General features: G+C 39.4%; 1 protein-coding gene across 1 annotated transcript in view; it reads left to right on the forward strand.

Annotated features, from left to right (window-relative positions):
* Positions 1 to 12496, forward strand: part of CDK12 (cyclin dependent kinase 12) — a 59194-nt gene that overhangs the window by 31557 nt on the left and 15141 nt on the right. Inside the window, 7 exon segments of the mRNA XM_056547672.1 lie at positions 3193 to 3369; positions 6243 to 6382; positions 9616 to 9786; positions 9877 to 9989; positions 9991 to 10067; positions 10145 to 10201; positions 11474 to 11577. Of these exon segments, the coding sequence (XP_056403647.1) occupies positions 3193 to 3369; positions 6243 to 6382; positions 9616 to 9786; positions 9877 to 9989; positions 9991 to 10067; positions 10145 to 10201; positions 11474 to 11577 (839 nt within the window).

Below are 12496 nucleotides of genomic sequence, written 5' to 3' on the forward strand. Positions count from 1 at the left end.
GCACACTTTTACAAAATGTTACCATGTGCATACCTTTGCATCCGCTGATGCTGGTTTGGGTCGCAGGATGTTGCAGGTGGCTGGGGTCCAGCCTTCCACCTGAGTTGCATGAGTTTTCTCCCACCCCGGGGACTGCTTTGGTATGTCCCACTGTCTGTGTCCCCAATGGAGCCATGCGAGAAACGTAGATTTTTATGCTTACTGTAATCTCGGAGGATCCATTGGGGGACACAGCACCCACCCATTTGTTGTGGTGTCCTTGGTTCAGTTGCCTGTCCGAGGGTTGGTTTGGTTCTTTTTTGTCTGTGGTTTCCTCGGACAGTTGCTGTTTTTTCTTTCCCTGTCGGTCTTCTCCTACTGCTTTGGGACTAAATTGATAGCTCAGAGTCTGTAGGCGGGTATATCCTGCTGGGAGGGGCCGACTTTATTTTTGTTGCCTAGTGTCGGCAGCATATGCCTATGGTCTCTGTGTCCCCCAATGGATCCTCCGAGAAGGAGATTTTACGGTAGGCATATAAATCTGTGTTTTTTTTATTATTTATTTATTTTTATTTATTTTTTTACTCAAATTTTATTAAACATATAAGCATTCTTACATGTGATTAGTAGAACATGTGGCACCTTCACCGGTTCTGAGTAAGTAGAAATGTTCTCTTATACGTGTATATGATTTTCTTAATTTTTATCATGAAATTTCATGATTGTATCCTGGCTGGGATTCAATTCCACCCATGGGAATTGTTTGTTTGAATTGCTGCTTTGTTTTAGCTATTTGCAGTGTTCCCCCAACTTGCTATGGCCTTAATATGCAATAAATAAACTTTTGAAGGACAAGGGCCTGTCACAGGCCATCACAAGCTGAATGCTGCCTCAGCATATGATACCTCCAGGCTTCAGCTGTCCCCTCCTGGACTGCTCTGTACAGCCGCCCCCTGCTGGGATTGCCGACTTCTGCCACTTCCCAGTGGTTGATGGCTGTAATGAGCAAGTTAAAAGGGTGGGGGGCGCATCGGTAGCAGAAGTTCCAACAGCAGCAGTACCTCAATCACACAATCCTAAACTTGATTCTCAGCAGTGTGTCATGCTTACAGCACAGCAAGCACACACACTACACACTCTGATCTGCCTGCATCACACATGATACTTACTGTACCTGCATATTGTGAGGGGATCATGAAGAGTGGGTTGTTGTCCAGGATCATAAACGGAATTCCCTTTGTCATAGTGAAAAGAAGGGGGAGCAGCCTGTGCTAGCTTACATTATGTGCGGTGCGATTGTTGTCAGGAAAAAACTGGGAGACCATGTCGTGCCCCATGTCAGGCAGTAAAGAAAGGGCAGCATTGTATGCTAGGTTATATCCCAGGTGGTGCCAGCATTGTCATCCTGCTGGTGTCGTGGATAATCACTTATGCCCTGATGTATATCAGACCCTTCACTGTATGGATCTGCAGATACCTCATCTATTGTGGGCCCTATCTATGTGTGGATTATTTGATTCCTGATATCACATCGATCATCAATCTCACTCCAATTATGTATTTCCATTGAACATTTCAGCGGCTTCAAAACAAATTACCAGTTTTCCATAGAATTACAGACCCAACATACAATGGTTCAGTGTAAGGCTGGGCAGGATGACCAAATGTGTGTATCACTGTATTTTTTATACTTTTGGCGGTTCCACAGTATATGTAACTGTGTTTCCTAGCCCCGCCCCATATTAATTATCAGCCCACATCCCCATCGGGGTAAATACTCATCACCCACAAGTGCTGCCCTCCTCGTGCTGTTTGTTCCCGGCGCTGACCTCTATACTGTGCAGTATTCCTATGCCCGTGCTGCAAAAGGTGAACAAAATAAACTTTAACGCATGTTCCTACGCCAGCCTTACGCTGGGGATGGGAACGTCGGACAGCCGTCAGCCTATCACAAGGCCGCAGCGATGTTCCGCCTCGGCCGGTGATAGGCTGAGCCCACTGTCTTGTAAGGAGACGGCTTCTTACATGACAGTGGGCTCAGCCTATCACCGGCCGAGGCGGAACATCGCTGCGGCCTTGTGATAGGCTGACGGCTGTCTGACGTTCCCATCCCCAGGAAACAAGTGAGGCCGGTACGGGAGGCGAGTTAAAGTTTATTTTGTTTCTTTTTTGCAGCCCGGGCATAGGGATACTGCACAGTATAGAGCAGTGGTCTCCAACCTGCGGACCTCCAGATGTTGCAAAACTACAACTCCCAGCATGCCCGGACAGCCAACTGCTGTCCGGGCATGCTGGAAGTTGTAGTTTTACAACATCTGGAGGTCCGCAGGTTGGAGGCCACTGGTATAGAGTATCAGTGCCGGCGGCCGCAACAAACAGGACGAGGAAGGCAGCGCATGCGGGTGACGTGAGTAGTACCCTGATGGGGACAGCGCTGGGCTAATTAATTGGGGGGGGGGGGGGAGCAGAACAGCGCTCACAGGTCACATAGGATTAGTTCCCCGATGTGGGGACAGCGCAGCGCTGAGCTGATTCATTCCCAAGGGGCAGGGGCCAAACCGGTAATGCGGTATGGGTTAAAATTCATATCTTGCAGCACAAAAATGTTGGTATTCGGTATGAACAGGTATAACCGCCCAGCCCTAGTTCAGTGGTCCTCCCAGAGCTGATAAATATTGTATTTTCATGGACCGCTGTATATATTTTGTGTCTGTCTCACTATGGCCATTTTAAGTGTGCCTGTATATAGTTTATATTTTACCTACTTACTATAATGTAGTGAGTGACATTAGCAAGGCCAGGACAAGCGTCCTTTGACGCATAATGAGCCATTGCCTATACTGGTACGCACCCACCTGGTATACACTCCTTCCATTACATTTGCTTTTGTCTATGATAAAAGCTTGAAGATGTAAGTCTACAAATGGGTTAGTGCTATTTGTGTGTTTGTTTTTTTTTTTTTCTTAAAGAATTTTAATGAAGTGTGCTGCCTGCTCTTACCGATTGAGTTTGATCACCCCAGAAACGTCATCTTCGCTGGTCTAGTGAATTAGTAATTTTATACGCTTTATATGAACTGTTTTGAGGCCCAGTGCCTGGTTATTAGCCTTTTCTTTCTGTATTGATATTGATATTAGGAGGTAATTTACATGATAGGGGATAAGTATTTTTAAGCTGAAATACCCCTTTGACTGACCTGTCCTTTTTGCACAGTCCCATGGAAATTATCCCCTCCAAACCTGTCAAGAGGAATAAAGAGCAAAGGCCTCGACATCTTCTCACCGATCTCCCATTGCCTCCTGAATTACCAGGAGGGGATCCATCTCCTCCAGAATCTCCAGAGCCAAAAGTGGTAACACCATCTCAGCAACCACTAAGGAAGAGACCAAAGTAAGTGTTTTTTTATTTATTTATTTTTTCCTAATTTTTTTTTTTCAAGTTTATGAAAGTACCTTGTCTCCATTATATAGTTTATCTTGCAATCTCAAGGACATGTAGCTATTTCAGTGTGGTTAGGTTAGCTCCTAAAAGTTTAAAGCATTTTTTTCAGCCTTGAAATAAACTTTGAAAGGGTATTCCCATTTTAAACAAATATGGCATGTCTATAAATGTCCAATAGATCCAGGTTTTGCCTCCTGAACCTTCACTTATCTCAAGAATGAGTGTATCAGCTCTGGAGGATATGCCATAAAAAGGTTGTAATAGGAAATCCCCAATTAACAAGCAGAAATAATAGTCATAGAATCATGTGCTTAATATCTTCTGTGCTATATAAATATTTTCCAGTAATGTACAGGGTGAGCCATTTATATGGATACACCTTAATAAAATGGGAATGGTTGGTGATATTAACTTCCTGTTTGTGGCACATTAATATATGTGAGGGGGAAACATTTCAAGATGGGTGGTGACCATTGCGGCCATTTTGAAGTCGGCAATTTTGAATCCAACTTTAGTTTTTTGAATAGGAAGAGGGTCATGTGACACATCAAACTTATTGGGAATTTCACAAGAAAAACAATGATGTGCTTGGTGTTAACATAACTTTATTCTTTCATGAGTTATTTACAAGTTTCTGACCACTTATAAAATGTGTTCAATGTGCTGCCCATTGTGTTGGATTGTCAATGCAACCCTCTTCTCTATATACTGCTATATACTACTATATACACCGCAGGAGAAATGCTAGCACAGGCTTCCAGTATCCATATACACTGCTATATACTACTATATACACCGCAGGAGAAATGCTAGCACAGGCTTCTAGTATCCGTATACACTGCTATATACTACTATATACACCGCAGGAGAAATGCTAGCACAGGCTTCCAGTATCCGTATACACTGCTATATACTACTATATACACTGCAGGAGAAATGCTAGCATAGGCTTCCAGTATCCGTATACACTGCTATATACTACTATATTCACCGCAGGAGAAATGCGGTGTATATAGTAGTATATAGCAGTGTATACAGATACTGGAAGCCTGTGCTACCATTTCTCCTGTGGTGTATATAGTAGTATATAGCAGTGTATACGGATACTGGAAGCCTGTGCTAGCATTTCTCCTGCAGTGTATATAGTAGTATATAGCAGTGTATACGGATACTGGAAGCCTGTGCTAGCATTTCTCCTGCGTTGTATATAATACTATATAGCAGTGTATACGGATACTGGAAGCCTGCGCTAGCATTTCTCCTGCGGTGTATATAGTAGTATATAGCAGTGTATACGGATACTGGAAGCCTGCGCTAGCATTTCTCCTGCGGTGTATATAGTAGTATATAGCAGTGTATATGGATACTGGAAGCCTGTGCTAGCATTTCTCCTGCAGTGTATATAGTAGTATATAGCAGTGTATATGGATACTGGAAGCCTGTGCTAGCATTTCTCCTTTGGTGTTGCTATCAGTGTGTGAAGAGTGGGAGAAGAGGGTTGCATTGACAATCCAACACAATCCAGCACATTGAACACATTTTATAAGTGGTCAGAAACTTGTAAATAACTCATGAAAGAATAAAGTTACGTTAAAACCAAGCACATCATTGTTTTTCTTGTGAAATTCCCAATATGTTTGATGTGTCACATGACCCTCTTCCTATTGAAAAAACAAAAGTTGGATTCAAAATGGCCGCCATGGTCACCACCCATCTTGAAAAGTTTCCCCCCTCACATATACTAATGTGCCACAAACAGGAAGTTTAATATCACCAACTATTACCATTTTATTAAAGGGGTATTCCAGGCCAAAACTTTTTTTTATATATGAACTGGCTCCGGAAAGTTAAACAGATTTGTAAATTACTTCTATTAAAAAAATCTTAATCCTTCCAATAGTTATTAGCTTCTGAAGTTGAGTTGTTTTCTGTCTAACTGCTCTCTGATGACTCACGTCCCAGGAGCTGTGCAGTTCCTATGGGGATATTCTCCCACCATGCACAGCTCCCGGGACGTGACATCATCATTGAGCAGTTAGACAGAAAACTTCAGAAGCTGATAACTATTGGAAGGATTAAGATTTTTTAATAGAAGTAATTTACAAATATGTTTAACTTTCCGAAGCCAGTTGAGATAGATAGATAGATAGATATAGATATATAATATATATAAAGGTTTTGCCTGGAATACCCCTTTAAGGTGTATCCATGTAAATGGACCACCCTGTACAGTGTAGTTGCATCTTCACGAGCGTATAGAAAAGAAAGATGGAGCACATACCATATACCGTGCTTTCTTTATTTTCTCCATACGGGGTAAGCGGTGAGGGGAAAGGGAGGGTGGATGTGTGCTTTGGAGGAACTCCGGGCTCACAGTCCACCCTCTCTTTTCCCCCACCGCTTACCCCGTATGGAGAATATGAAGAAGTCACGGCATTGAAGTATTAGGTATGTGCTCCGTCTTTCTATGCGCTCATTGCATTGTGATTTTTACGTGAGCACTACCACAGCACCGTGTAGGGGCTAGTCCAGGTGTATCTGATTCAGAAGTCTGAGTGCGGTGCCGGTATTCACCTCTTTACATATTGGAGTACAGTGTAGTTGTCTGTCTCAAGAAAATAACTGCTGTCACGGCTCAATTAGCCTTGGATTCAAGATATTTGGCAGCTATGACCTGATCAATTCTGTAAAACTGTAATTTAAACCTCAAAAATTGGTGATATTCTATGACCGTGCAGAGTACATTCACTCGTCTGCAAAGGTGCTCCAACCTAGACATCTGTTTAAACTTTCTTCAATGTGTTGTACACTTTTTTTGTCAGAATTTGCTGCCCCCGTTATGGCGAGAGGAAACAAAAAGAAATCGATTGGGGTAAGCGCTGTGTAGACAAGTTTGACATTATTGGCATCATTGGAGAAGGAACGTATGGACAAGTATACAAAGCCAAGGATAAGGACACTGGTAAGAAATGTGTAGTTATATCCAGTAATTTTATATATATATATTTATATATATATATATATATATATATATATATATATATATATATTTATTATCTCCACCTGATAGCATTATGATGACCGTTAGATGTCTTTCCATTTTGAATGCAAGTCACTGACGAGTGTGTGTGTGTGTGTGTGTGTGTGTGTGTGTATATATATGTGTGTGTGTGTGTGTGTGTGTATATATATATATAAGTATATATATATATATATGTATATGTTATATGTATATATATATATGTGTATATATGTATATATGAATATGTATATATTATATATAATATATATATATATATATTATATATATATATAAAATTATGTATGAGGTATATGCCAGTATTCCCTGACTTATACTTTAGACATTGGTATAAGGCATAGCATGGTTGGCACACGTCAGCCATTGAACTTAAAAAAGAAAAAATCACAAACCCATTGTTGGAATAAAGAAGTAGTCTTCATTGAAGAGTGTAAAAAGGCAACATATCTTGATTGTTGAAATTTTTTAGGATGCTTGGGGAACTTAAAGGGGTATTCTAGGAATTTTTTAAATTTTTTATTTGATTATGCTACAGGGGCTGTACAGTTAGTGTAGTTCATAATATAGTGTCTGTACCTGTCTCTGATGGTTTGTCTCGTATTCTTATGTGATCTTTGCTCTGGATGTTTCATTTTTAACAGCATAGGAAAATGACCTCCTGCCTCGGGTATTTCCCAGGATGCAGTGCGGCAGAGACTTGACATCACTAGTCAGGTGATGACAGGAAGCCTGTCTGCTTCAATGGGTGGAGCAACAACAGGGAATTAACAGCTGGAGGCACTCTGATTAGAAAGCACTGACCTTTTTCATTGAATCTAGCTTGTTTGTTGTTCAGTGGGGTGGGGTGGCTAATGTGTGGGAGGTAGGAAAGTGGAATTCTTGGATTTGTATTAAAAAAAGAAAACTTCAACAGGAAACACTGAGGTTCACAAAAAGAAAGCTACAGCTTTATGGTAATCTCGCAACATAGCCATTTAACCTAAAGACAAGTGCAGATCCTTCCCAAGCAAGTCCATTACTGTCTGGCAGTAGTATTATGGTGGATAACCCCTTTAACCCCTTCAGAATGCAGAATTTTTTCAGTTTTTGCACTTTTGTTTTATCCTCCTTCCTTCTAAGACGCATAACGCTTTTTTTCCCCCCCCCACCTACAGACCCATATGATGGATTGTTTTATGTGCTACCAATTTTACTTTGTATTGACCTCATTCCTTTCACCCAAAAAATCTAAGGTGAAACAAAAAAAAAAATTGTGGGACAAAATTGAAAACAAAAAACGCCATTTTGTAACTTTTGAGTGCTTCCGTCTCTATTCAGTGCACTTTTCGGTAAAAATTACACATTATCTTCTGTAGGTTCATACGATTAAAATGATACCCAATTCATATAGGTTTGATTTTGTTTACTACTGTTAAAAAAAAAATGTTTTAATAACTTTTTACAGAAAAATTACTTAATTTAAAAATGTCCTTCTGACCCCGACAACTTTAATTTTTCCACAGACAGGGCGGTATAAGGGCTCATTTGCTCCATGATCTGAAGATTTTATCGGTACCATTTTTGTTTTGATGGGACTTTTTAGATCTCTTTTTAGAAATTTTTTTAGGGTATACAAAGTGACCAAAAATACGCAATTTTGGACTTTGGAATTTTTTTGTGTGTACGCCATTGACTGTACAGTTTAATTAACATGATATTTTTATAGTCCTTTACGCACGCAGTGATTCCACATATGTTTATATTTTTGTTCACATTTTTATTTTATTTTTTAAATGGGAAAAGGGGCGGTGATTCAAACTTTTATTAGGGAAGGGGTTAAATCACACGTTAACTTTTTTTTTTTTTAACACCTTTTATAGCCCCAGAGGGGACTATAACATGCAATTTTTCTGATTGCAGACACTGATCAATGCTCTGCCATAGCATAGCCTTGATCAGTGTTATCTGCGTTCTGCTGCTCCAGCCTGGATCTCGGGCATGATGCAATAGAGCTACGATGGGAAGCCGATGAGGAAGGTAGGGACCCTCCTCACGTCCTCTTCAGTGGATCGGGGACACCGAGGTTTTATGGCGGTGATCCCGATCAGCCGACTGAGCTGCCGGGAAGCATTTCCTTTCATTTTTGGACGCGGTGATCAACTTTGACCACTGCGTCTAAGTGCTTAATACCGAACATATAACCGCGCATATAACCCAATAGCATAGGGCAGTGTTTCCCAACCCATTCCTCAAGGCACACCAACAGACCAGGATTTTAATTTTTCCCTGTTCTATTCCAATGAAGTAACTGAAAAAAACCCGGAATGTTGGTGCGCCCTTGAGGACTGGGTTGGGAAACACTGACATAGGGTACAGATGATTCCTGGGGTTGCTGCGAAGCTGTAGGGATATTTCAGATAAACCAAGGTCTATCCGCTAGTGAATGTGAGAATGAAAGAAAAAAAAAGTCCCTCTTTAGCCACTGCTTTCCCCATAAAGTTAGACAAAATTGTCCCAAGGAAAAAAAGTTCTTTATTAACCAATGACTCGTTTCGGGATTAACCCTTCCTCAGATTGGCAAGGATTGCCAATCTGAGGAAGGGTTAATCCCGAAATGCGTCATTGGTTAATAAAGAACATATTTCATTGAGACAATTTTGTCTATCTAACTTTATGGGGGAAAGCAGCGCCTAAAGAGGGACTTTTTTTCTTTCTCATAGACATTAGATAACTCTGATATGAATTGTTATTCCTCTGACATCAATCCTTCCCAATCCCCTCCTCTCTTACACATACGTGCTGATCTTTACCAAGTGTACATGTGCTCTGAGAGAAGAAAGCTGCTTCCAGATGTCCTGCCCAGAGAACAAAATAGGAGATGTGTTGAAACCAAACTCTTTTCTCTCCCTGGGGGAGAGTTGGGAGGACACTGCACACATGGGCAGGTTTTGGCTGACTTAAATCTATGAGCAACCCTAAAGCGCTTAGAGAATGCCTTTTTAGAGATAAAAGCTCAAGTAATCATGCAGTTTGTACCTTTTTTTTTTGTCAGGAATAGTTTAGGTTTATTTTTTTTGTTGGGGTGTTCCCTTTTTACTTAGTTTTATAGATTTTTTTGGCTCTTGCCTGTTAACACATCACTAATTGATTTAACGTCTCTATTTTTCCTTTACTAGGAGAGCTTGTTGCCTTAAAGAAAGTGCGTCTGGATAATGAGAAGGAAGGCTTTCCCATAACTGCAATCCGAGAGATTAAAATTCTTCGACAGCTCATCCATAGAAGTGTTGTGAACATGAAGGAGATAGTTACGGATAAGCAGGATGCCCTGGACTTTAAGAAAGACAAAGGTGACAGCAAAAGTGATAACAGACACATTTTTTATTTTTGAAGTAAACGACTTATTGTAACTCTGCTTATTTTATTTTTTTCTGCTTTAGGTGCCTTTTACTTGGTCTTTGAATACATGGATCATGATCTCATGGGGCTCCTAGAATCTGGTTTGGTACAGTTCTCTGAAGACCATATAAAATCTTTTATGAAACAACTAATGGGAAGGACTTGATTATTGTCACAAGAAAAATTTCCTGCACAGAGACATCAAGTGCTCCAACATCTTATTGAATAACAGGTAACCTACAGTGCATCTTCCTTCTTGGTAACCTTAATACATGAAAACTCAACACTAATACTATGTTCTCTTTGTAGCGGACAGATCAAGTTGGCTGATTTTGGACTGGCACGGTTATATAATTCAGAAGAAAGGTAAGTTATACTGAAAACCTACATGAAGAAGGCCACAAATCATATATGTATATATAATATGTGTATATGTATATTTGTCATGCGGTAATAACTCAATTATGAATTATGGTAATAAACATATTAATTATGAAAAATAAAAAAATATTAAAATTATTAAAAATATCAAAATTATGACCTGGTGAATTGTAGACAAAGCTGATCCAATACAATTCACATCTGAGTCTGACTATTTCCTCAGATATCAACAAGTTCTTTTTATGACTGGATGACATTAATGCTTAAGGATGTAGTTTTGCAATATACAATAATACACAGGTATTATAAAGTATGCAGATTTATTGATTAGGATTATAAACATAAATGAGTAATAAACAATGATATATGCAAATGAATATCAATTAGATATTATTAAACAGTATAAGCTTGTTAATTGACTACATATAAGTAGAACAATACACGTGAGTAGTAAGTAACTTGTTAAAATAAAACAAAAGCTACTTAGTTAGGAATATCATATGAGAAAAAGGTTACATAACACTCTATTCAGAGGAACCTCATGATATCAAGGTGGGCAAAATCTAATCATAGACATCAATATAGAATGCTAAATATACTCCCCGCCCCCCTTCTAACAACTACAAATCACATGATTCCACGAATGAGCAAATCCATCTAAGGATATAAACATGGAAGAATACTTCCGCCCCATTCTGGACTATTTTTCCTATACATGATCTTGGTAAGACTATTAAGACAATTAGCAGAGATATATGATCTTGCTCTATATTTTAGGAGGAAGAACTTGAAACAAGTTTCCTGTGTGGGAAATATACTTATAACACTTAAATTGGCGAGTAGGGAATTCTATCATTATGTATAAGCAATTATTATTTAATGCTTTGATAGATTGAGTCTTGATTCTTCTGCAGGTAGCATGAAGTCTCACAATATCCTAAAACTATATTCTCAATATGGAGATAATTAATTATTTAATTTAACTAATTTATTTGCCAATCTAAATGGTATAATCCCAACCACATTATCCAAATTAGTCTTAATTAAATGGAATACCATTTTTTGTGTCTCTTACCAAAACTTTGTAAGAATCTCACTTCTGCTCTGAGAAACAGTCAACGGTCCATCTCATCGTCAGGGACAGCCATTGGGTTGGTACCGTGTAATCAGTCTGGCTTGCAGGGATCTACATGGCTTTCATGGCTTACATCTTGTGGACCTCTTTTAGTGGAAGACCTCTTTGTCTGTTCTTTTCAGCCTACAGTCTACAGTTCAGAGAGGTCTACCGTCCCTCCTCAGTCTCCAGTTAGAGCAGTTCAGACTCCACTCCCTAACATCTGGTTTACCAGACTTTTTAATTAGTTAGGACACACCCCTCCTAAATTGGAATTCCCCAATGAATGTAGGTTGGGGCGTGTACATATGGTAATGACTATGACATCACTATACTACCCAGAATGCCTTTCCTGTCGGTGTAATGTCACCTACCCATCCCACTAGGGGGTGCTATTGCATAAGCAATTAGCATCATTACCATTAAGGGTTAACTGTCAATAATTGGTCTTAAACCCACATTCCACACTTGAAATATGGAGCCATAATTAACAATTATGGGATTACTTTTGACATCTATAAGTAATCAAAACCTGGATTCACATAAACATAGTCTCCAATTAGACATATAAATTTATTAGAGAGATAAGTCATGGAAGTCTCTTTTTTCCCACAGATGTGTGAATCTCTCCGTCTGTCTTGTCCTGGTAATTGATTGTTACTTACAATAACATTCACAAAGTCTTAGGAATATTCCACCAGGTCTTAGGAATATAAACATTGAGCAATGTTTCCTAGGAGAATCATATATACGATAATAGATATATACTGGTGTCCTTTACAATACTAACAGTATATGACAATACCATATGTCCTACTGATTACTGTGTATATATGTATGTATGTGTATATATTATATATGTATGTATGGATAGATATAGAACTAATGTTCATTCGGATGAGACATAGTTATCCTTATCTCACCCCCTTCTTCTCTCCATTCACCCCCCCTTTACCCTTGGTAGTAATGTTGTCTAGAGAGTGTAACCAGACCCCTTATTAGTCTGTTATCTAAAACACCATAAATAAGCTAAAGATGCAAGAAGCATTGTACTCCCAGACTGGCATTAGAAATAGGAGATGAAACTTCAGAATTGGCCTACTTAGGTTAATACACAAAATGGCCGACATCATGCAATTATGCTATGAAACATATTAAAACAGTGA

This window comes from Hyla sarda, chromosome 12, assembly GCF_029499605.1.
Source record: "Hyla sarda isolate aHylSar1 chromosome 12, aHylSar1.hap1, whole genome shotgun sequence".
NCBI lineage: Eukaryota > Metazoa > Chordata > Amphibia > Anura > Hylidae > Hyla > Hyla sarda.